Source organism: Trachemys scripta, chromosome 6, assembly GCF_013100865.1.
Source record: "Trachemys scripta elegans isolate TJP31775 chromosome 6, CAS_Tse_1.0, whole genome shotgun sequence".
NCBI lineage: Eukaryota > Metazoa > Chordata > Testudines > Emydidae > Trachemys > Trachemys scripta.
In genome coordinates, this window is record NC_048303.1 from 25,817,443 (window position 1) to 25,843,875 (window position 26,433).

General features: G+C 43.9%; 1 protein-coding gene across 2 annotated transcripts in view; it reads left to right on the forward strand.

Moving 5' to 3' along the window:
• C7 (complement C7) overlaps nucleotides 1-21,492 on the forward strand; it is a 35,224-nt gene extending 13,732 nt beyond the window's left edge. For both annotated transcript variants that reach the window (XM_034774111.1, XM_034774112.1), the window contains 9 exons: nucleotides 764-930; nucleotides 1,820-2,048; nucleotides 3,568-3,739; nucleotides 4,165-4,252; nucleotides 5,331-5,463; nucleotides 7,461-7,652; nucleotides 12,170-12,266; nucleotides 17,881-18,065; nucleotides 19,943-21,492. In XM_034774111.1, the coding sequence (XP_034630002.1) occupies nucleotides 764-930; nucleotides 1,820-2,048; nucleotides 3,568-3,739; nucleotides 4,165-4,252; nucleotides 5,331-5,463; nucleotides 7,461-7,652; nucleotides 12,170-12,266; nucleotides 17,881-18,065; nucleotides 19,943-20,130 (1,451 nt within the window). In that variant the 3' untranslated portion in view covers nucleotides 20,131-21,492. The remainder of the gene's footprint in view (nucleotides 1-763; nucleotides 931-1,819; nucleotides 2,049-3,567; nucleotides 3,740-4,164; nucleotides 4,253-5,330; nucleotides 5,464-7,460; nucleotides 7,653-12,169; nucleotides 12,267-17,880; nucleotides 18,066-19,942) is intronic.
• The last annotated feature ends 4,941 nt before the right edge of the window (nucleotides 21,493-26,433 follow it).

Genomic DNA, 26,433 nt, shown 5'->3' on the forward strand with positions numbered 1-26,433 from the left:
GGATTGCATTCTTAGGTGCCTGTCTCTCCTCATGCATTGTTCAGGGCACCTAACTCAGGCTTTGTGAATTGCAATGTTGTTCCTGTGATTTTCTAGGTGCCTAAAAGTTAGGTGTTGTGATCTTTAGCACTGCAATGGCTAAGTCCCTTGGTGGATCCAGGCCTATACATCTACTTTTTTTCTGTCCCTTCTCCCCTCTCCAGTTCTCCATCCTACTCCTCTAATTCACTCTTGTCTGGTTTCTATTTGTTTTTCACTTGTTATGTGCTCCTTTCCTCACCAGGAGGCCACCTGCAGCTCAGGGTGAGGAGCATCCATGGGTGGTTCTATGGAGCAATAGACACACACTTGCAGAGCTGAGCTGTGTGTTACAAAACAGACACACAAAGCTTGGGCTGGTGAGCTGCTCCAGTGGCTATTTGCATTAAGAGCCACTGCAGAAGTAGGGGATAAAGGTGGGTTTCTAAAAGATGCGCACCTTCTTTACGCAAAACAGCATTTCTGCTGTAAGGAGTTGGAATGATTCCAGAGCCATGCTGCTTTCCCTATCTGCACTTCTGCCCTAGTCAGGTCCTCCCACGGTTGGGAAACACCATTTCAGGATTTGGCCCGCTATTACCATTCTAGGATACTTGTGCTATATTACTTAAATTCTCTACTGATGTGCCCTTTAATTGCTCGCACAGGTATTTGTGTTATTTCTATTGCTACATGAAAACATATCAATACTGATCTTCTGTATTTCTCACCCCTGAATGTGTAGGAGTCAGTCAGAATCAGATTAGAGGTGATCCCTATGTAGAGGGAGGAAATCCAGCGGCTGTTGCTGGCCTTGCTTATCTAGATTTGAATAATCCTGCTGGAAATAGTGAAAGATATTCCTTCTGGGCTCGATCAGTGAAATACTATCCCAGAGTAATTAAACAAAAGGTAAGACTTGGTACTATTTTCCTAAAACAGCCCTGAGAGGTGGGTTTATCTGAAGTGGGGACATGATTAAGCTATAGGGGTTAATCAGCACCAGTTGTAAATGGCAATAGTTTTGTATCCAGATTGTTTTTGAAAAATTAAAATAAGAAAAATGTGCACAGTCAAAGCAGACTGTTTGAGAAATGGACAGTAATGACTGGCACTTTTACAAAAATCAAGGCTCTGATCCTGCATTGAATTTTGTACACTATAGAGCATTTTTGTACAAGAATTTTGTACAAGTAGATACTGCCCCTGTGCAGAGCCCCAATAATTTCACTACTGCTTTGCATAAGCACAGGGGTCCATCTGCTTAGATCTCAGGGCCCAAATATTGGAGCACAGTGTCAAATGAAAAGGATCAATTCTGTCAATGAGTTTGGGATTTAATGTGAGTCTGGAAGTGTGGGATTTTGTGGAAGGGCTATAGCAGCAAAAAGTATTATTTTTTATCTTCTTAATCGTTATAGAATGAAACTGACCTTATAATTGTTTAAAATATACAACTTCTTGGACCGGGGAAGCTCACATAGAAACTTCGCTAGTGCATAGTTTTTGAACATGTCATGGCATTATTTAGCCCCAATCCACAAAGCCATGGCTGAACTGTGTTGAATACTGCTGAGCTGCAAGTGACTTTAACAAATGTCACACAAAGTTGGTTTTGAGTGTAGATGAAGCCTTACTTGATTTTTCCTACTAACGACAGATGAAGAGTTTTCCCTCTTTGCAAAATTGTCCACACAATATACATCTCCAAATATCTTACATGACCAATGTGTTATTAAACTGTGACACCCTTAAAATATGTAGTTTTTAAATTTAAGACATATCTGTTTATTGCATTTAGCTAACACCATTGTACGAGCTGGTAAAGGAAGTGTCCTGTGCCTCAGTTAAAAGGCATTACCTGAAACTAGCCATTGAGGAGTATCTGAGTGAGAATGATCCCTGCAAATGTCGACCATGTCAAAATGGTGGCGAACCTGCCATAGTAGAAACTCAGTGCCTCTGTTTCTGCAAACCTTATACGTTTGGAGCAGCTTGTGAACTCGGAACTCTTGTTCAAGATCAACCAGGTAGGTACGCATTTGTTTGAGATTTCAAAAGTTTAAAGCATACTTTTCTGCTTGCAATGATACGATCAGTGCTATTGTGTAGGTTGAATGTGCAGCTGATATTGGGCACCAGCAACCTCTAAAAGTCAAGTGGATTTTTGAGGACATCAGGTTGCCAGGGGGCAGAGGTTAAATGAGTATGGGGAATATTCCTCTCTGTTAGACTATGTGTCTCTGCTTAATATTTGTATACAGCACTTTACATTTTCCAAGTATTTTCTTTAAGTATTGTTGACAATTACTAGTAACAGTGAGAGCAGTCCTGCATTGGCAAGCAAATGGACTAGATGGATTAATAGATTTTTTCCATCTCTTGCTTCTCTGATTCTGTTATCCCCATTTTACAAATAGAAAAACTGAGATGCAAAAAGATCAAGGCCAGAATTTTCAAACTTGGGTGCCTAACCACATTGATTACCATGTTGTTGTAGCAGTGTCTGTCCGAGCATATGAGAGACACAAGGTAGGTGAGGTGATAGCTTTTATGGGACTAACTTCTGTTGGTGAGAGAGACAAGCTTTTGAGCTTCACAGAGCTCTTCTTCAGGTCTGGGGAAGGTAATCAAACTTAGACACTTAAGTGCACATTTAAGCACCTAAACTATTGCCCAGTTTTCAGAGGTATCCAGCACCCGTAAGTACTATTGAAAAAAGTAGAGTTTGTGTCATGTGCCCCTCTGATTATTTAAGTGCCTTACTTTAGGCATCTAGCTTGAAAGTTGACTTGTCCAAGGTTAATTACAAAGTCAGGATTAGAACTCATGACTCAAAGTATAGTACTCAGTCCACTAGAGAAAACTGCTTTTTTTTTTTTCCAAATTTGCCAATATCCTAGGCTTCTACATTACTTGTGTCCTGCGATACGTGAAATACCACTGATGAGTAGAGAAAAGGGAACGACTGTTCTAGTGGTGATGCAACGAGGGATAAGATTTGTGAGAGGAGTATATGTGCAGGGAGGGTATAAGAGCATAGAGATCAGTATTGGATTGCATGGGTTTATTTGAACTAATCTAAACTTGAATAAAAGTTTGGATTCAAAGAGCACCAGTGACTAATATTATGCTGGTCTTCCCCTGACAAACTGAGTTTCACAATTATTGTTTTTGCTATGCAGCGTTCAATAACATTTTTGGAGTAAATTAACAAAAATGAAAAATGGGTCCATTTCACATCTTGTAAAACAGGAACACATTCATTTTTTTTGTCCAGTTGTAGTATGGTGCTACATTTCTATTTACTCATTCTGGTATAAATCAGCAATGAATCCACAGAATTACACCAGTGTAAAAGCAATACAAGCAAGAAAAGTCTAGGATCCATGATAGTGAGATCTTAGATTCAGCTCCAAGCTAATGGTTTGGGATCATCATTAGCTTTGACTGTTCTTTCCTGCTTTTAAGATACCAGCAGCTACTAAGAGGACAATAGAATTTCCTACATATTCCTATAATGTAAAGTCTCACTCTAACATTACACAGGAGTCATTGATGGAAGGTGGAGTTGCTGGTCCTCTTGGAGTCCTTGCTCAGGAGGAAGGAAGTCAAGGAGTCGAACCTGCAATAATCCACCACCTAGTGGTGGTGGGATATCCTGCATTGGAGAACAGTCTGAAAGCAGACAGTGTGAGGATGAGGAGTTGCAACATTTTCGGTAAGTGGAAAAACCTTGAGCATGAATGTAAAGTGGGAGATCTGGGGCAATTTATGATTTTGACTCAAAACGACTTATAATTTGTTGGACTGTCACAGCAATTCAGTGGCTTTAGCTAAACCAAAGCATCAAGTTTTTGTGTTTGTTCAAGCCTGAAACAAAATGAAATTCAGGAGCTCTGACCTAGATGTGAAGTGGATCTGGAAAAAAGGGTGAAGCCTATGAGCTTAACTTCACTCTAGTCTTCACATGCTTTCTCAAAAACACATGATAAATGAGTTTAGTTTGATCATGGCTTAAAGGAATGCAGACTGGCCCTGAAAAGGGGCTTCTCTGAGAAGGGCAGTGTTTTAGAAGAAAGAATGTCTAAAAACCCTCTTACATTTAGTAAAAATAATCACAATCTTAAAATTTTTGCTTTACAGTTTGATTGAACCACACTGCTTTGATGTGTCCATAATCCCCACAGAATTCTGCTCACCTCCCCCACTCTTACAAAATGGATTTGTTCAAGTAGGTTATAAAAAAGTTCTCTTTATTACTTAATCTATGATCTGTTTCGAGCTGCAGTACTGGAGCTGCAGTTAATATACTCATAGCAATTCGCCTACAACTCTGTATTAGTCTTGATCAATTTAATATGATGCTGTATGAAAATCTCTTTAGCATGTTCCTCCTGGATAAAGTTTACAAGAAGTTAGCCAAGACTTATTTTACTTACTTGTAACTCTCCCCTCTCCCCTTTTACTCCTATTTTTATTACCCGCGATGCCCAGAGTCTCCAACAGAGATCAGGGCCCCTGTTGTGCTAGGCACTGTACAAACACATAGTAAGAGAATCCATGCCTCAAAGAGCTTAACATTTAAAATAGACAAAGGGCAGGATGGGAAAGAGGCACAGAGAAGTGAAGTGAGCTGCCCAGCATTACACAGCAAATTGGCGGAAGAACTAGGAATAGAACCCAGCTCTCCTGACTCCAAGTCAAGTGCCCTAACTACTGGAATACACTCTTTTTGTCCCCACCAGGACTCCACACACGCATAGGGGTCCAACTGCCTGCAGCAGCAGGATTGGGCCTAATCTCAGACGTGATTTAACAAGGGAGTAACAAGAGAGCTTGTAAATTCCTTGTACCAGAGATTATGTCTTATCCATACTGTGAGGTGCCTAGCACCCTTTTGGTTGCTATGAGAAATAACTAACACTTATAGCAATACTGTAGGTTTTGGAGAAATGTGCAAGAAACATCCTTCCCTCAAATGAACTAGGAAACAGTTAAAAAAAAAATCTAAAATCTAATGGCCTGACCCTGAAAACCCTTACTCCACTGGGTCTACCTAAATGAATAAGGCTTGAGGGATTGGACCCTAACATGTATTTTGCCATTTGTTTTCCCAGTCAATGGTTATCACCCTGCATGTATTAGTTTATCTCAGAAGATAAAGGTAAAATCCTACAAACCATGTAATTGTATTTGCTCAGTTAATTCTGTCAGATTTCTTAGGAACCAAAAAAAAGTTTGATATTTTTAGTGGTTATTACACACTTTTTGTTTCACATTCAACGCTTCTCCTATTTATTTCCTTTCAGAATGCCGATTCCTCATATCCTGTCGGGAAAAGTGTTGTTTACGCCTGCAGAGATGGTTATTCTCTTGTTGGTGATCCTGTTGCTAAATGCGGGGAAGGTTTAAAGTGGCTCATTGGGGATATGCAATGCAAGAGTATGTTTAAATTGATTTTCACTGCAAAGTACAATTGAAAGTTGACTTTTGAATCCCAGTGAAACTTTTCCCCACATCTATTTTTCAAAAATAGAGGAAAGGGCAGAGGGGGGATGTAGACAGCTGCAGTCTTCCAATTCTCAACTAGAATCAGACTTAAATTGCTTTTTCTTTCTTTGAATATAGAAATTGCTATAATAGAATGGACAACTGGTCCATCTGGTCTAGTTGTAAGGAAGGCAAAAATTGAACCAGAAAACTCACAATGCAACAGGCCAAAGGTAAACTGCAGGGGTAAATTTCCTCCTGACCCTCCTGAAGTCAGAGGGGGTCAGGTGATTTTAATTTTAGGTAAAATAATTGCAATGCTATTCAATGTATATAGGATTGAGGTGCTCCATACTCTTCTCCTGCTGCAGCAGAAAGTTGATTGAGATATACCCGCCTAATATATTGAATAATCCCTGCTCAATTCTCCTTAGGAAACGAAAACTCTCCAGGGTCCTAGCTAATACAACTTGGAGTGGATGGTGAATTCATTTCTGAGAGACTCACATTTGGTGATCAACTTAGCCCTGAGCCTATGACCAAGAATTACTATTATTAGCTGATATACAGTAACTCCTCACTTAACGTTGTAGTTATGTTCCTGAAAAATGCGAATTTAAGCGAAACAATGTTAAGCGAATCCAATTTCCCCATAAGAATGAATGTAAATAAGGGGGTTAGGTTCCAGGGAATTTTTTTTCCCCACCAGATAAAAGGACTAATTATTTTTATATATATATATATACACACACACACACACACACACAGAGTATAAGATTTAAACAAACAATTTAATACTGGTACACAGTGATGATGATTGTGAAGTTTGGTTGAGGTGGAGGAGTCAGAGGGTGGGATATTTCCACTACTGCTAAATGATGAACTAGCAATTGGCTGAGCCCTCAAGGGTTAACTCTCTCACTCTACAAGGCAGTAGGAATGGAGGGAGTATGTGTGTGAGAGAGAGATGCGCATTTCCCCTTTAAGTACACTGCCTTGTTAATTAGATCAGCTTGCTGAGACTACAGCTGCTGCAAGCTCCCTCTGTCCTGAGCCCTGGTGTGTCCCCCTTGCTCTATGGAAGATGGGGTAAGCGGGGTGCAGGAGCAGGGGGGGAGGGGGAGACACCCTGACATTAGCCCCCCCCTTTCTTCCCTCCCCCTGCACAGCAAGCTGGGTCTTGGGGAGCAGCTCCAAGGCAGAGGGCAGGAGCAGCACATGGCAATGGGGGGAGGGACAGATGAACTGCAGGCAGCTGCTGCACAGGGAACTTAGGGAAGCAGGGAGCTGATATGGGGGCTGCCAGTCCACCCTGGTTCCAAGCCCCCACCAGCTAGCTGCAACAGGCTGCTCTTCCTGCAAGCAGTAGACAAAGCAGGTGGCTACCAAACGACTTAGAAGGGAGCATTGCACAACTTTAAACGAGCATTCCCTAATTGATCAGCAATGTAACAACGTTAACCAGGACGGTTAACCGCGGGCGGAGATTTGGGGAAGGGATCCAATAGGGGAAGGGAGGAGGCAGAGTTGGGGCAGGGACTTTGGGGAGGGGGTTGGAATGGGGGCGGGGAAAGGGCGGAGTCGGGGCTGGGCCAGGGCAGCAATTATTTCCTGGCCTAGGGGAAGCAAAATTATTAATCCGCCACTGGTTTATACCAGTGCAGTTTATCCTGGGAGATCCCAGTGCAGACTAGATTCCCAGCCCCCAGGGTTTACATTGTCTTTGTCTCTGGTACAGCCCCAAGCACACAGCAAATGTTTAACAAATAGGTTAATATTCTGTACTAACACAATTGATGTCTTTCTAGAGGAATAAGAGCTGAGTTTTCATACAGTTTGCTCTAAAGATGGGCAATAGACTCAAATAATTTCAGACAGGACAAGAAATGTGTGACCACTTTCTGAACAAATTACAGTGTCACATTCCTTTTGCTGTCTTCATTCCTTAGAAACAGCTTGTGTCTTACCTGTCCTGGCGGAGGATATGAGAGGAGCGCCATGGAAACCTTCATATGAGATTGGAGAGAAGGTGACTCTGTCCTGTCCAGATGGCATGCACTTGGAAGGGTCATCTCTCATTCTGTGTGAGCCCAGCCTCAAGTGGTCTCCTGATATGAAGGATATCCGGTGCAAGAGAAGAGGTAAGCCACTGCAATAATTGGGTCTGAATGAAATCCTCGTAATGATTAGAGGGGCAGTGCTTCCTAATGGATAGAGCACTGAACTAGGGTGCAGGAGATCTGGGCTCAATTCCTGGCTCTGCCCCTGGCCTCTTGGGTGACTTTGCACAAGTCATTTCCCTTTCTGTGCCTCAGTTTCCCCATATGTAAAATGGGTTAGCTCCTTTGTGAGGCACTTTGAGATCTACTGATGAGAAGTGATATCTAAGAGCTAGATATTTATATATTTATTATTCCCTAAGTGTGCCACAGTTACTCATGTCATAAAATGTGCTGCACCCTTGCCCATGCTGATGGAGTTGCTGTGCTGTGATGTTCACCTCAGGTGTCCTAAGACTATTTCTCTTGGCGGCTCCTTTTGCAATGGATCCCATACGCGCCAACTTTCTAATGTGCCAGGGGGTGCTCTCCCCAGCTCCACCCTGCCCCTACTCCACTCCTTCTCCCAAGGCCCCACCCCCACTCTGCCTCTTCCTGCCCCATTCTGCCCCCTCCCCCAAGCACACCCCACTCTCAGTCCTCTCCCTTCTCCCCCCAGTGCCTTCTGCACACCACGGAACAGCTGATACGCGGAAGGTGCTGGGAGGGAGGGGAAGGTGCTGGGAGGGGGTCTGCTGGTGGGTGCTCAGCACCCAACTTTTTTTTCCATGAATGCTCCAGCCCTGGAGCACTCACGGAGTCGGTGCCTATGATGTAGCCCCTTCACATATCATTCCCCTGCAGGCTGTGGCAGCTGCCAACATTTTAACAAGGAGTTCCCGCCGATATTTCCCATCTCAGCTGGTTATGTGGATGACATCCCCCCCCCCCAGTGTATCCATCTTTCCACCTGACCCCTCTCAGCCCACCATAGTAACTGCACCACAAAGCAGTTCTTCTGTGTTTCCCCCCTACCTGGCAGCTGTTCCTCACAGCAGGGCACACTATGGTCTGAGGTTGTGGGGTGGATGGTCAGGTGGGCAGCAGGTCTCCAATGGTGGGGCTGGGTGGTCCATTAGGAAAAGGGTCCCTTTTGATTCTTGAGGCAGGCAAGCCTCCCCTAACTGCTGGCAGTGTCCCCCCAGCTGGTGGTGAATTGGGGTCCCCTGGTTGTTGGGGGCAGGAGTTGAGTTAGGGGAGTGGGGCTCCAGGCTTCCTCACAGTAGTGGCTCCTCAAGCTCCAGGCTGAGGCCGGGCGTACAGGCACTGGCAGGACGGAGGCAGGATAAAGCAGCTGCAGGACTCCCACTCAGCACAGCAGCACCTTAGCCTGTTCATCTACCCCTCCCGCTGAAGCAGCCAGTTGAGGGCAGGTACTGCACCGGGCTTTCCCCACGTACTCTTAGGAGTGCTGGTAGGTGATGTAGGAGGGCCGTTGCCTTGGAGCAGCTGCCATGGCCACTGCAGTAGCTGCCCAAGTGAGTAGCAGGCCACTCAAGTCAAGCCTTTAGGGAAGCGACACTGGCTTTAGCATTTTGGGGCAAGGTTGATAAACAATTGTTTGCACTCACTGTTGTGAGGGGGTTGCTACCCTTTCTGGGTAGGATTGCACCACTTCTCGGGAGAGGGATGGGAGGACGTTCCAGACAGGGCCGGCTCTGGCTTTTTTGCCGCCCCAGGCAAAAAAGCCTCCGGCCACCCCCGCGCGGCAGGGGAGGGCGCGGGGGGGCGGCCGGAGCCCTGGGAGGAGGGCGGAGTGCCCGGCCAGGGGCTCCGCTCTCCCCGGAGGCTGGGGAGAGGGTGCCGGCCGGGGCGGAGGGCAGCCGGAGCCCTGGGAGGAGGGCGGAGTGCCCGGCCGGGGCTCCGCTCTCCCCGGCGGCCAGAGCGCCGGGGGGAGGGCGGCGAGCCCGCCCGGGGCCCCGTTCTCCCCGGAGCCGGAGCACCGCACTGCGCTGCCCCCTTCCAGGTGCCGCCCCAAGCACAAGCTTGGTGGGCTGGTGCCTGGAGCCGGCCCTGGTTCCAGAACAGAGCCTCTTCCCCTGGGGTCTGGTTAATAGTCTCATGAACACATGAAATATATCCTAAGATCCATACAGGAAACCTCTCTCATCCATGCCACCTCAGGACTGATTCTGTCTATCTGTTCCTAGTTCTATAGGCTGCCTCTTAGCTCTCCACTGTCTCTTCTCACTAGGGTCTAGGTGACTTTTTGCTCTGAGAACTGGTGCTCACAAATTCTTCCCCTAGGTTACAGGAAATCCCTTCCCAGACATTAGCTTGGAGAGGGCTAACAGCTACTGCTGTTCCCCTGCAGCTTGTCTAGTGGTAAGATTCCCAAACACTTCCAGGTCACTCTTTACAGTGAAAACCAGGACCTATTATATCCTGCTTCGCCTCCCTAGGGGGCTTTGCTGTTGCCTACAATTATGTGATCTCGGAGGAAACCAGGCACAGGTGAGAGCTGGACTTGGCTCCTCTTAAAGGCTCAACCACCCAGTCACACACACTACCTGAAACCAGTTCTTGTCCTCCACTATCACACCTCCATGAACAGGGCCAACCTAAGGATTTGGGAAGGGATAGCAAAATCACTTCCTGGAGTACAGCCCAAATATAACTACCTCCTATTGCTGAAATGTAGCCCAGCTGGTTTTCCTTCCAACCCTAGCAATTGGTTTTCACCAGCTTACATTGCTTTATGTTTTCAAGCTCTGTGCAAGGACAATGGCTAGGAACTCTTACAACAAATGAAAGCTGAGATTCTCCTTTATGGTCTCCAAAGGCCAATTATGTTAACAAGGGGCTCACAGGGTCCCCTCCAGCTCATTAGTAAGCTACAGCTTTAAATCACAATCTAGCCTCTAGGGTGTGACAAGCCTGGAATTACAGTTGCATTGGTGGGAAGAGCATGGAGGATCAATCCAATAAAATAACATTTTTAACAAAAGAAGGTACATAAAGACAAGAATTAGAAAAAGCTGATGTGCTAGATCAACCACTTAAATCAAAAAAGGAAGAATGGAAATCACTGTAATAATTGTGCATGATGTAACACATCACTGGGTTTTGTGAGACAGAGTGGGATAAGAATAGTCAGTAGATAACTAAGTTTCCTAGCTATAAACTATAAAGTAAAGACAGGACCGGTTGACCTGCTGATCCCAGGATTTTTTTTTATTTTTTTTTGCAGGGGTGGGGTGGTGGTATAATTTTCTCATCTACACTCAGTCAGGACTAGGCTTAGTGTTTATATTAAAATTCTACTACAGTTCTCTCTCTCTTTCTTGTTATCCCCCCCCCATCTTTGACAGTTTGTCTGTTCTTATCTATTTTGCTAAAGTAAGTCTAAAATTGTAAGAAAGATTTCTTTTTAAAAATGCAGTTCTGCTCAGTGATATTACAAGATCCAATACACAAACCAGGTTAAACCTCTCTCTTACAGAAAACAGTTTTGCAGGGATTTAGCGAAGTCTGACTGTTACTAGCTAGAGAAATCTCAGGAGGGATGTTAGTTCAGGACCTTTTTCACTTTTAAGCTTTGAATATAATGCAGCAGGCCAAAGCGGAATACTATACAGCAGGCCAAAACACAGAGCACAGTCCAAACACAATCCATAGACACAGATGCTGGAACAATTTGTATAGTGGGGGTGCTGAGAACCATTGAATCAAACTGTAAAGCCTATAGATGATGGAAACCACTTCAATCCAGGGGGTACAGCAGCACCCTCAGCACCCATGTTCCAGCACCTATGTCCATAGAGTTCTACAAGATCCAATCTTGCTTTTATTTTTAGTCTTTATGCATATGGAATCACATACTGGTATTTGTAGTTTCCATTGGCTGCAACCTCCAAATCAGAATATTTCTAACTAGAGATTTGAAGTCTCAACTTCCACCATTTACATCAGATGAGGTTTTACTCTGAAACCTAGTGTAGATGAAATCCATCAAAGTAGATGTCAACATTGCTAGCTATTATTGAGTGCTGATCAGTACAGCAGAAATTGACAGTTACTGTAAAATGGGAAGTGGAATTTTAGACTGTAGACAGCACTTGCATATTATTATTATTCTTTGTTATCTGTATTATCACCATGAGCCCATTGTGCTAAGTGCTGTACAAACAAAGGACAAAAAGACAGTCCCTGCCCAGAAGAGCAGGCACTAAGTATAAGACAAAAGATAAAAGATCGATAAAGACAGACTGACAGGGGAGGAAAATGAAACAATGAGACAATATTGATCAGCATGATAGGCTGTGGTCTTAGTATCCCACAATCATATATAGTACCCCCATCCATCCCCCATCTGACTCTGGGCCCAGAGCTAAAGCAGCATTCAGCAGTTGCACTAGCTACAGAGGTTATTACATTTTTAAATTCTATTGATTCCATCTACACAGTAGATAATTTTTATTACAAGCAGGCTGTAATTTTATGGCATAGTATAATAATAAACCTTTTTAATGCAACCAGGGGGATAATTCCACAGTCGCCATTTAATAGCCTTCATTTTTCTGATCTGTAATGGTTTTGTCTGTGTTCTTTCACTTTAGTACCCAGCGTGAAACCAGAACTGACAGAACCTAAATGTCAGCCATGGGAGAAAGTGCAACAGTCAAAATGTGTATGTAAAATGCCCTATGAGTGTGGGTAAGTTCAGCCTGACATTGACAATAACTTTCTCACTTTATTCAAGACAAATTAAATTTCTCAGGATTTCAGTCCGTGACAGATTAGACAGCTTTACTTATACCAGGGAAAGTCATTGTGCTGTGTTTACATTACTGCTCAATCAATCCCCTGTTCTTCACTTACCTGTCAGTGGGAATTAGCAGTGATGGAATTTAGGTAAGTGGCTGAAGGTAAAGGGATAATTTCAGCTCCACTTGATCTGTGAAATGGGGGATGGGGGAAGATAAAATGCTATTCTGGATATTTAAAGATCAAGGAAGAGTAAGAGCCGAGTCCCCCAGGGATATAAATTCTCCAAGTAATAAGCACGTGCAATAAAGGAGGTGGTTTTTCTGAGACTGGAAAGCTAGAAGAGATACAATAATCTGATCTCCCATTTACACAGCAATTTGAAGAGGCCAGTCTGTGACACCAGCAGAGTGCTCAAGGTCACCTTTTTGCACCTCATAATGTGAAGTCTGGCTTGAGTTTATTTTTGTTCATTTATTTGGTGCTTTGAGTCTCCGGGTCACTTTACCAATGGGACAAATGGTGCTGTGGTTTGGATTTGCCTTTATTGTGCATGAAATCAAATGGCTCAATCACTGATTTATTTATTTTTTTAATTTGAGGAAACAGAAAAATGTCTGGGACCCACCAGGCAGTAAAAGTTGAATTTTCAAAATTGCCTCTGCACCCACAGTCGGGGTGAGTCTTTCATAATAGCTGAGCACTTTGGGTGTGAGCTCTTGAAATCTGGCCATGTCCATCACAGTGGGAGCTACTGGCAGCTGAGCACTTGTTTAGATACCTACATGGGAGCTGAATTCTTGAGAATCTGGTCCCAAGGTATATACTCCTTATTGGTGAGCAATTACTAATTACACGAATAAGCCTAATGACTTTGGCGATGTGGCTCAGGGAAAAAGGTACTATTCAATGTGGTCAAGTAGGGGATTTTCAGTCTCCTAAGTGACTTAAAGTCATTGGGACTTGCAATGGAAGTTGCACTCCTAAGTCACTCAGGCATTTTTGAAAATGCCACCTAGCCAACACAAGCTCTAATTAGCACATTTTGAATGTCTGAAAGTTAAAGTTAATTCAGTTTTAGTAGGTCTGATTCATCGCTGTGCTATGAGGAAGGATGTCATGTGGTTAGGGCAGCAGCCTGGGACATGGCTTTAAATCCAAACTTCCAGTGTGGCCCTCGGCAAGTCACTTTAGGGAAGGATTTTTAAAGATATTTAGGCACCTAAAGATATAGATAGGCACCTTGCTTTTGAGAATCCCATTAGGTACCTAACTGTATCTTGAGATGCTTAAATACCTTTAAAAATCTGACCCTTAGTCTCTGTGCCCCATTCCCAATCTGTAAAAGGGGGATAATAGCCCTACTCTACTTCACAGGGGAGTATTGAAGATAAACACATTACAGACTAGGAGGTGCTCAGATACTACGGTGATGAGGGCCTTTTCCATAGACAACGTGTAATGCTCTGTTAAATTGTGCCCAGTGTAACCAGTGTAGTCTTGGAAGTCAGTAGTGTTGCAGCCACTTATGCAAAGGTCTGGATTTGGCTCATGGTTTATAATTCTTTTTAGCCTTTGACAAATTTTGTTCAAAGTGGCAGAAAAGTAAGTAAACAGTTATTTTGCAATCAGTTCACTGTTTCTCAAAAAAACCCAAAAAACAAAAACAAAACACCCCAACATTTTAGCAGAGAGAATAAATCAATTATTAAAGAAGACTAGAAGGAATAGACACCTAGTCACTTGGGATGCAGTTTACTGCCATGTAGGGATTAAGGATGTAACTTGAGTTTGTTTTCTTACTCTGAGTCTGGTAGTACCTTTGTTTGCTGTGGAGACAACTCAGCCTCCGCTCAGCCCAGTTTCAGACCCCATGGTCCATCTAGTTTACTGCCCTGTCTCTGACAGTGGTCAGCACCAGATGCAACAAAGTGAAAAACCCCACAGTAGGCAGATGTGAGAGAATCTGCTCCACATGAGAGTTTTATCCTAATCCCCAATAGCTAGACATTGGTTTCAACCCTGAAGCAGAAGGGTTAATATCCTTCCAAAACTATAGTCTTGTTATCCATACAAATGTCTAATCCCTCCTTTGACATCACATGGCACTGAATTCCACAGTCTAATTAAAAATATAAAAAGAGATCTCTGAGCCATTAGCGATTACCTTGGAGAAATTGTAGAGGATGGGAGAGATCCCAGAAGACTGGAAAAGAGAAATACAGCAGAATACTGGGCAACAGCAGCTGACCCACCACTCTAGTCACTGTGACTCTAACTAATTACTCTAGAGTAGACCTCAGTGGCGTAGCTAGGAGTGGAAATTTGGGTGAATCCTGACCTTCCAGTGGGCGGGCAATGACAGACTGTGCAAGCTCAGCTTCTCCCCCAATGCCACATCCTCTTCCTAGCCCTGGTGCCCCGACACAGGGCTTCATCTGCTAAGCTGGGCATATGCATGGGCCCACGACCCCACCCCAATGCTCCAGTGTGGGTAACTGCCAGGGTAAAAGAGGTTCTCCTCTTCAGGCTGAAATTCTTCACATTCCTTAGGGGAGAGGGGAGATAATAGGAACTGGCCCCCCACTTCAGTTGAGCAGAGTCCAAAGGCTACCCCGCACTCCCACCCTGCAGGGTACCCAGCAAGGGAAACAGGTTCCTTGAGCCTTGGGAAGAGAGGAAGTTTATCTAGAGCGGGGAGGGAAAACTGGGGCACGGGAGGGGCTGGACAGGGAGGGCAGAGGCCAAGGGCCAGAGCTGGGGGGAAGGGGCAGGACCCAGGGGGGCACAGGACATGGGTCAGGTGGCAGAACTTGGAGGCATAGCAGAGCCTGGAGCTGGGGGCGCAGGGATGGGACTGGGGCGCAGGAGGGATCAGGGCTGCAGGGGGGGGGGGGTTGGAGGAATCTGGGGGCCCACCTTCCCCCACCCCCTTCAGCCGGCCCTTACCACTCAGCAGCCATCAGAAGACAAGGCTACCCAGGGCGCACAGGCTGCGGGGTGCACCCATGGGGTGGAGGGGGGGGGCCTCACTGGGGCTCGAGCTCCACCTGCCCCTGCCAACCCCAGCTCGGTGTCTGTCTGCCCGCCCGACCATGTCCCTCTGTCCTGCTGGTGCCGCTGTGTCCTCGTGCTTCCTGCACCACATGCTGCTGCTCCGGTCTCCAGCGCCCTGCCCACGCCCAGCCCAGTCATGCATCTTGGTGTCTGGCCTGGCTTCACTCCGCTCCGGCCCCAGTGCTAGCCTCACACAGATCTGCCTCCACGAGGCACACTCCTCATCTGGGATAACTCACCCCCTCCCAGCCTGTGGATTCAGGGGGCTCCAGCCCTGCCTGCACTCCATCCTGGATTTCAGGTGCCCAAGAGATGCTCTGGGCCACTGTGGCAGATTTGGGTGGGCCTGGATGCTAAGTGGTAGGCCTCATTAAGAAGAGCTGTGCCTAACTGATGGGCTGAGGAGAATTAAGAGGGTATTTAGGCCATTAGGCAGATAATACAAAAGACACAGGAAGAAAGTGAGAAGAGGTAGATAGCTCCTTCCTTATCCTGCATCTCTAGGACTGTAGGTGTAAGGCTATATAGTGTATAAGGGTGGTGGAAACTAATTTTGTAAATAGACTGCATCGGGTGTTTTATGAGCACAAAGTCTCTGAGTCATTTGTGGGCTTGGAGAGAAGCAGGACTGAACTGGCCCTCCCATAGGAAAATACAGTATCTATCTATAAAAAGAGGAATAAGGACAACCCAGGGAATTATAGACCAGTCAGTTTAACTTTGATATCTGGAAAGATAATATAGCAAATAATCAAACAAACAATTTGTAAATACCTAGAAGATAATAAAGTGATTGGTAAAAAAATCAACATGGATTTGTCAAGAACAAATCATATCAGACTAACGTAATTTCCTTCTTTGACAGGTTAACAAGTCTTGTGGATAGGGGGGAAGTGGTAGATGTGAAATACCTCGACTTTAGTAAGGCTTTTGATGCAGTCTCACATGACCTTCTCATGAGCAAACTAGGGTAATATAGCCTAGACAAACCTACTATAAAGGTGGGTATACAGCTGGCTGGAAAATTGTACTCAGAGCAGTTATCAATGGTTCACAGTCAAGATGGAAGGGCGTATCAAGTGGGATTCCACAGTGATCTGTCTGGGTCCAGTTCTATTCAATATCTTAATAAATGATTTGGATAATGGCATAGAGAGTACACTTATAAACTTTGGGGATGATACCAAGGTTGGAGGGGTTGCAAGTGCTTTGGTGGATAGGATTAGAATTCAAAATGACCTTGACAAACTGGAGAAATGATCTGAAACAAGTAGGATGAAATTCAATAAAGACAAATGCAAAGTACTACAGGTAAGACGGAATTATCAGTAGCGTAACTACAAAATGGAAAGTATAAGTTCACCTTTCAGTTTCATTTAATGTCCCTTGTTCTTCTGTTAGAGGACAGGAAGAACAGAAGTTCCCAATCTACTTTCCCTAGACCATTCTTTATTTTATAGACTTTTATCATATCACCTCTTATTCATCTCCTTTCTACAGTGAACAATCCCAGTCTTTTCAATCACTCTTCCTATGAGAGTTTTTTCTTTATCCCTAATCATACTTGTCATCCTTCTCTGAACCCTCTCCAAACTCTGCAAACTCCTTTTCGAAATGGGGTGACCAGCACTGCGCATTGTGTTCTAGTTGAAGGCATACCATTGATTTATATAACGGCAATATATTATTCTCCATATTATCTTTCATCACATTCCTTATGCATCTTAATATTCTGTCTCCAGGCATCAAGGAGGCTCTAAATTACGCCTGGCTGCAGCAGTTCCCAAAGGGCTATTTTGCAACAAGGGGATTGCTGGAGTGCAGCATGTTCCAGCCACATCCCTTGCCCTGGTATATCCTTGGCCTGGGGGACTCCCTCACCAGCTGGTTCAATCAGCTTTTCACTTGCTTTGGATTGCTGAAGCATTACAAAGCAGGCAGATCAGTGAGTTAGGATCTTCCCCTTAGTCTTTTCTTTTCAGCTAAATTAAACAGCCTCGTATACACATTTTTGTAAGTATTGTAAAAACCAGGTGTTAATTTGTTATTTTCAGACAAATAAAGCAATACAGTAAGTCTACAATGTGTTTTTAAAATAGCAAATGGTAGAAGCAACTGAGTTTAGCTGTCAAGAGGGTGTGGATAACAGTGATGCCTAAAACTGATATTTAGGCACTTAAATCTGGAGTTTAGGTGCCTAAATACGTTGGTGGATCTGGACCTAAAGGCTAAAACATGCTCCCATTGAAATCAATGGCAAAATTCACAGAGACTTCAAAGGGCGGATAAAGGTCTTAAGTTAGGCACAGCATACCTGTGATGGAGAGAGAGACAGAGAGCCTAATTCTGATCTCACTTACCTGCATGTAAGCCATGAGTAACTTCACTGAAGTCATTGGGAATGCATCAACGTACGTGAGATCAGAATATGACACTTTTTTTTCCCTTTTAAGAGGTACCAAGATAAAGCAGAAGTAAATGATGCGATTTCTGCTTTTCTTTTCAGACCGTCCCTGGATGTCTGTGCCACTGATGAGAGAAGCAAGAGAAACACAGCCTTAACTGTGTGTAAGATGTATGCTCTTGAGTGTATGGGCAGAAAATACTCTTTGACCAGTGAGGAAAACTGCAAAATGCCTGCTGCTGCTGCAAAACCTTGTGGCTCATGTCATTTGTGGCAAACATGTAATGGTAAGAGAGTCCTCACATTGAATGTGGATGAATTAGGAGAAGCTCCCTGTGAATAAAAGAAAACCTTTATCCTCTTGCACATTAGCCATGACTCTGCTCCTGGCTTGATGTGCCTCCATTTACCCATCTGTAAAATAGATATAAGAATTCCTTCCTACCTTCCAGAGGTGTTTGGAACATAGGAATTGCCCTCCTGAATCAGAGCTGAGGCCCATCTAGTCCTGTGTCCTGTCTCTGACAGTGACCAAATGCTTCTATGCTGGAAAAAAGCCTGTAGGAAATAATTGTGGAATAATAGGGAAAGTTTCTTGCTAACTCCCATTAATTAGAGGTTGGAGCATGAAATTTGATATCCATTCTAGAACCTTTGGGGTGAAATCTTGACTGCACTGAAGTCAATGGCAAAACTCCCATTGACTTCAATGGGGCCATGATTTCACCCCTGGTGTTTGTTATTAAATCCTTGCTCATCTTAACTCTGGATGTTGTCACTGTCCATGGCAATGTCCAACACTTTTCTGAATCCCGCTGAGCACTTGCCTTCAATGTTATCTTGTGGCAATGAATTCAGTGGCTAATTACACATTGTGTGGAAAAAATATTTCCTTTGCTGCCTTTCAGTTTCATTGAACATCCCCTTGTTCCTTCATTATGAGAAAAGATGAAGCAAAGTGCCTGGTCTATGCTCTCATACATACTCAAACATTATACACTCTCTTTTCTAAAGTAAACAGTCCCAATCTTTTAAATCTATTGTCAAATAGAAGTTCTCCCAGGCCCCTAATTATTCTGATCACTGGTCTTTTAATCTCCTCTGTTTCTGTTACATCTCTTTTGACCTAGAGTGACCAGAATTAGTATTTGTAAAGTGCTTTGAGATCCCCACATACAGATTAGTTGTTATATTTCTTACAATAAAACTCCATCAAAAACATATTTTTATATCTTGTCTAGTGGGTTCATGCAGTGATCCTTAGCAAACATTGTTTTGAAAATAGCAAACAACAATAAAAATGGGTAAAGAGTTAAAATAGAAAGGGAAGAAATTAGGCAAAGATTAAACAAATAGACAGTCAAAATAACTAAGCCTTAAATAAGGACAACTGTGCACTAAGGTTAAACCTAAAGGGGGAGAGGGATAGCTCAGTGGTTTGAGCATTGGCCTGCTAAAGCCAGGGTTGTGAGTTGAATCTTTGAAGGGGCCATTTAGGGATTTGGGGCAAAAATCTGTCTGGGGATTGGTCCTGCTTTGAGCAGGGGGTTGGACTAGATGACCTCCTGAGGTCCCTTCCAACCCTGATATTCTGACAACTCTAAAAACACACACAAATGGAAGAGAATCTCATACCCCTTATTGTTTGTATGTTGCTATTTAGGCCCTGATCCTGTGAACACTTATGCATGTGCATATATACACTTATGTGAGCAGATCTATGGACATCAGTGAGATTACTTATTAGTAAAATTATACACATATGTAGAGTTTACAGGATCAGGGCCTTAACTTGTTAGTCTCTGGAGCAGGGACCTGTCATCTTATACGTCCACCAGATAAATAATAAATCATGCTAGTATTTTTTTCAAGCAATAATTTCAAATGGGTAGGAGAGATCTGTGCTCTCAGTCATCCTCAGCAAGCACTGCTCAGACTAGCAGCAGCCCCAATACACACTTACGACTCCTGTTACAATAGAACTGCTGTTTGCATGTGCTTGCAGTTTTTCCACTGAACCTGAATATTGATTAACATCTGACCAGGAGCAGGAGCTCCTACAAATTGCTCAGTTACTGGGACAATTTCTGATAGTAGGGCAGTTATGAGTCTGTTTTTCTTTCAGTGGTTGAGATACTAATATTGGGGTATGTGTGTTTTTTAGCTCAAACCAACACGTGTGTGTGCCGAGAAGCTGGGCAATGCGACGAGGGAGGAATAAGCATTTGCGTTGAAGTGAATGGGAAAGTCACCAGTAGGACAATGACTGAATGCGAGGCTGGTCTCCTCAAGTGCCGGGGGGAGAATGTCACCCCTGTCAGCATAAGACCCTGTGATGTACAGAGTAAATAAGATATTTTATAGTTCATTTTGCTTCTTGACATGGGATATGTCAAAATGTCAATAGTTGGGCAGGTTATGCTTAAAAGTGCCTTTGAGTTTGTTTTTTCCTTTCTATGTACATAAAACCTTATTCTACCCAATGTAGGGCCTGACATGAAGCCCACTGAAATCCATGAGGGTCTTTTCATTAGCCTCAGTGGGCTTTGAATGAGGGCCCTTAGCCCTTACTCAGCTTGAACAGTCCCATTGAAGCTAAAATAAGGGCTATAGGTCTAGGCCTATGGCTTGGAATTGGCAAGTCTGCTTTATATTTCCCTCTGGGTTAAAAATGTTCCAAAATTGGCCTTGATCCTGCATCTTATTTCCTGCAGGCACATAGAACAATTTGTAGACTCAGTCTAAATCTGCAAATACCAAGATGCTATTTATAGAGAGTGATTGATTTAAGTGTCTAAAACATGTAAATTAATTTGAGAGAAGAAAAAAAAACACCTCACAAATGCACACATACACTGATTGGACTGGATAGCTTCCCTGTGCAGAAACCAGGGAAAAGAATGGCCCATTAATGCAATAAGAGATATGATATTCCCTTTTAATGAAGTAACTTTATTACCATTTTGCCTTATTCAATTAAGCACCCTGCATGCACAGCACTGTACCTATCACTGAGCCTGAAGCATTTATAAGTCAAAGCAATATGCACTAATAATGAAGACAGCTTAAAATAATGAAAAGAATTAATATACTGTAGCTTCTTGTACACAATTCTGCTTAATACAAATATAACCATATATTTCACATTATCCTAACTTTCACTGAGACCTAAACTTACAAACACAGGCAGCTAAGTTGAACTTGCCAAAATGCATTTGTATATTTGTAAAATAGGAATTTACATATGGAAAAGTATCTAGCAAAATCTGTTTTCAAAGGAAAATTTTCTCAAGGTGGGTTGTTTTGGGGAGGCATCTTCTAATAGAAATGGAGAAAAACTACACTCAGTCTCCTTGGAGATACTTTGGGGCAATTTCTTAAGGAAGAAGGCTGTCCAGTAAAGGGGGTGTCTTGTACACTGCAGCTTGTGAACCTAAACTCTGCAAACAGGCAACATGCACGTACCTGTTTTATGCATGCAGTGGCATGTTTGCAGGTACACACACATGTTGCAAGTACAATTTAGGTGCCTGTGTTTGAAAATACCCCCCTCCCCTCTTTTTTTCTTCGTAGTTACTCTTAGATCGAAACAAGGACATGGGCTGGGGGCCGAGTAGCAAGATGGATGATAAAATGAGTGGGATAAAATTGTGAAACTAGTACGTTTTTAAAGCAATGGATTTATATTTATCATTAAATGCCTATCAAACATAACAGGTCCCGTCGTTTCTCCATATAATGAGTATTGACTGATTTGTATGTGTGGTTGACCTGCGTAAACCCTACCTCAGCTTGAAAAGCTCCATTCTGTGGTAGTACTGGAAATGAGAATTCTGAAGTATTCCTCTGGCACTTATTTGCATACTAGGCCTCTCAATACTTTGCCAGCTCACATATTTTCACAGAAGTGCCCTAGCTTCAGAAGCAAACTTAAAGCTCTGGACATGCTTATTTATTCAGTGAGGTTTCTTTCCCCTGGAATGATTCTCCTACATTTATCATTTGACCCTTGGTCATCCTGGTTCACCACTAAAGCTGCTCTTATACAAGAACTTATTTTGTTGGCTAGCAAAGTGTTGTCGAGTTTCCACATCCCAATCATAAAGGGCCAGATTCAGCAGCCCTCACTCAGGCTGAGTATTGCTTACTCACATGAGCCGTCTCTTTAAATTAGTAATTTGATGTGTTTGAGTTTGAACCGCATTTAACAACCATGTTCTAGCCTTTAACTGGATGAAATTCTATGGCCTGTGTTATGCAGGAGATCAGTCTCATGGTCCCTTCTGGCCGTAAAATCTATGAATCTGATGCTCCAACCTGTGGAACAATAAGGACCTGACTAACTTGCAAATGTTCTGTGTCAGAGCACAGTGTTATGACACTTTTTTTCCTTCCACACAGGCTCTAAAGCACTACTGTGTCATAATAAGGTATCATAGCATGGTACCTTTTGTAGAGTAAACAAGCCCAAAGAGAATCCCTGGAACAATTAAAAGGCATGTCTACATAGAACATTTTACTAAGCCAAGGGCAGGGTTTAAATTCAGCTGGAGCTGTCCAGAGCAGAGCTCTGTTAAATATTTTCAAACATTGTCTTCAGCCTGATGCTGTTATGGTTCTGAACCAGGGGGTCTGCAGCCCACTGGGGGGGCCGCGAGTCGGTTTCAGAGGGCCCAATCATTGGTCCAAATCAAACCAGCCACGGACTTTGGAAAATTTGCATCCAAATCTAGGGCTTCCTCCTGATGCCATTGAAATCAATGAATGCACCACTCCTGGACTGGAGTGGTGCAGGAGCAGCTCTCTGGACTTTGCAACTAAGGCTTCTCTCTAACTAAAACCAAACCAGCTCGAGCACTGCTCCTCCTGAATACATTAGGGCCAAGCTTCAAAGCAGATTTTATTATTTTGTCTGAAAGTTTAATTTGGTTGCAGAATGTCTCAGCTGTTCTGTTTAGTAAGGGGCTTTGGGATGCTCTGTCTGGATAAGGTAGGATATGAATCTAAATAGTTGGGTTATGGTTTTCCTGTTATCCATAATAAAAGACTTTAATCAGTCAGACTGATTGCTTTGCCAATTTTCCTAGTTAAAAATCCTGTTTACCAAGTTTTGCCATCGGGGGAGCTTTCCACAGGAGGACTGGTAAAAATGATAAATAAATGATCAACTTTGCCTTTCCCTTGATGAGGGAAGAAAGTGCCATCAGTGCAGAACTAATGCAATGGAAAGTGTCACTGGATTTCTCCAGACAGAACATTCTTTGGGGTATAACAGCTCCAAGCTTTACTGCATAACTAGATGCTCAGTCTGTCACACAAGGGCAAGCAAACAGCACAAGGCTGGGACAGGCATTCTAGTATTAAGGGAAATATGGATACTAGAAAGATTCCACTCCCCTGTAATGATAAATTATGTACAAATATAATTTTCCATTGACAATTTTATTTTTGAGGCCAGCAGATAATAACAACAGCTAATATGTTGCACCTCTGTATTGTCTTTTTAGCCAAGATCTCAAACCAATGTACAAACACTGGTCAATTAAACCTCACTGCCTGAATGGAAACCCTAGACCTGAACACTCCCAAACTTGATGTGTTTATTTGGAATTAAAATTTAGATCTGGATCCAAGTTTTGCAGCTGGCCCGTATTTCTACCAGGAGCCAACCTAAACCTTCAGATTAGAAAAACCACAAACTCAGTAGTGTTCAAAATTTGGCATCTTGGGCAACTCTCCAGTCACAATGTCCCTATGTCACTTTACCTGCTGGCACCACTGAAATGGAGCAGAATCTGTGATGGAACAAGAAAGCTGTTTAACAGCTCACAGCTATGTGAATTTCATATTCAACAGAAATTGCGGGGGGGGATTTGGGGTTTGCAGAATGTAGTTACCTGTATTAGAATTAGGCCACCTCCACCAACATTGTGCCCCTATCATCATACTGTGGCAATGATTCAGTGCCAAATCAGAAAGAAGAGTGCATTTACTGAATTACCACACCACAGCGTGTCATAGTGTTAACCCATCCTTCCTTGTCTGTTACCATGTGTTTGCACTTAGCTCCAGGGGACTGCAATCTGGGTGGCACATCTAGATGCTATTGTAATCCACTTATTGAGTAATAATTTCCTGGTGGACTCCAATCCAAGTACTGATGTACATAAGAACAGCCATAGTGGGCCAGACCAATGATCCAGTGAGCTCCATGTCCTGTCTTCCTACAGTGGCCAATGCCAGATGCTTCAGAGGGAATGAACGGAACAGGCAATCATTGAGTGATCCATCCCCTGTAGTCCTCTCCCAGATTCTGGCAAACAGAGGCTAGCAACATTCAGAGTATGTGGTTACTGCCCTGACCATCTAGGTTAATGCCATTGGTAGACCTATCCTCCATGATGTGGGCAATTGTGGCTTGGATTATTATATCTAGGGAGCCACAACACAAACTGCTGTGTATGCAGATTGTAAACGTGTAGGCATGTGTGGCCCTCCCTCCCTGTCTATCTCCGAGGGAGGCCACACCTCTTGGCTGTCACACCCCTGGAAAACCAGTTTTAGACAAGGAGGAAGTTAGCAGTCTTGGGCTCAATCCCTCTGGCGGGGTCAAGCAGCGAGTGGTTCAGGGGACTAAGCCCTCAGACAGGGCAGGGCACCAACAGTCTTAAGCCCAACCCTCAGGCAGGGTAGAGCCTGGTATAGTCTGGGAACCCAGGCCCTCAGACAGAGTAGGGGACTGAGCACAGTCTAGGCCCCAACACTCTGGCAGAGCAGACCCAGTGAATAATCCAGGGACCCCAGCCCGCACACAGGGCAGGATACCAACTGTCTAGGGCTCCAGCCCTCAGGCAGGGCAGAGCAGTGAATTATCCAGACCCTGACCCTCAAGCAGGGCGGGGTACCAGCAGTCTAGGGCTCCAGCTCTCAGGCAGAGGTGAGCACCCAGCACAGTCTAGTGGGCCCAGGCAAGGGGCAAGCACCCAACATAGACTAGGGCAGTGGTCCACGGGCCACATGCGGCCCATCAGGGTAATCCACTGGTGGGCCACAAGAGAGTTTGTTTTCATTGACCGTCTGCAGGCATAGCCGCCCGCATCTCTCAGGAGCCACAGCTCACCGTTCCCCAAAGGTTGCCCCTCACTGGTCTACGGGGCCCAAGAAGATGGTAGACTCCCACAGGCCTCCTGGCTGAAGATGGAGTGGCTGCCAGCCCAGGGATGGGATGGCAGGGGGTAGGAGGATGCAGGCCCAACCGACTCCACTGTGTCCCAACCAAGGGCCCTAACAGTGGCAGAGTGGTCTGCCACTGGGTCAGCTGGAATCCAGACACAACACACTGAACCAGACTCTGGCAGCAACCCAGCCAGACCACAGTCAGCTGTCCCTGGGCCACTTCCTACCCGTCCTCAGAGTCAGGGCCAGATTAAAACCTTTATTGGCCCTAAGCACTGAAAAGATTATGGTGCCCTCCCATATGTAATTCAAAATAAAAACAATACTATACCATAAAATCATTCCTCAAAGTGTGTAAGTGGTCTGCTAATGATTGACAGAGGTCTGCACATGTTTCAAAATCCAATTCTTTTTCTTGGAGAGCTTGACTTGTGGAATGAAATTTTACAACACCTTTACCACACATGGTCAACATGAATACAAACTCTAGTTCTTGCATCTTGTTTGTAATGCTTTCTGCCTCTCGTATAGTTTCTCCCTTTTGTAATTGGTCTTCAGCTATACTTTCTAATGCAGCCACAATCTTTGAGTAGGACTCCAGAATTGCACTTGTTGCCACTGCATGTGCCTCCCAGCGAGTATTAGAAAGAGATTTCAACACACAATCATTGCCCAAATATGTTTTAAGAACTGCCCATCGGTGTGTTGAGGCAGAGAAAAATGTATAAAGTAACTGGACTGTTGAGAAAAACCTTACTGCCACCGGACAACAATCAACAGCGCTGCGGCCAACAAAATTGAGAGAGTGTGCAGCACATGGTATGAATATGGCATATTTGTTCTGTTCTAAAAGCTTCTTCTGCATTCCTTGATAATGCCCTGACATGTTGGCAGCGTTGTCATAAGATTGACCTCTGCACTTTGAGAAATCTATTTTGCAAACTTGACACAGATAATGCAGTACTTGATTTGCCATTTCTTCACCAGTGGGGCTTTTCAAGTTGAGGAATGTTATAAATCGTTCAACTAGTTTTCCATCTGTGGGAGACACATAACTTAGTACAATATTCAATTGATCAATATGTGAAAGATCAGGTGAAGAGTCGACAGATAAACTGAAGTACCCAGCAGTACTTATTTCATCCACAATAGCTGAACGAACTTTGTCACTCATTAGACCAATGAGTTCATCACCTATTGTTTTGGATAAATATGATGGGTTACCTTTGCCAGCATTCCCATATTTTGAGATATGGCCTGCTAAAAATGGGTCAAACTGAGCCACAAGCTCCAACAATCCCAAGAAATTTCCATTCTGCAATGATCCAAATGTGTCATTTGATCCCCAGAAAGGCAGACCACGTTCAGCTAATGTTTGAATAACAGCTATAACACACTGCAAGACATATTGCCAGTATTCACGCTCCCCTTTAATTTGTTCTTCCAATTTTTGTGTCAATCCAAAGCCCTGTCTTCAAT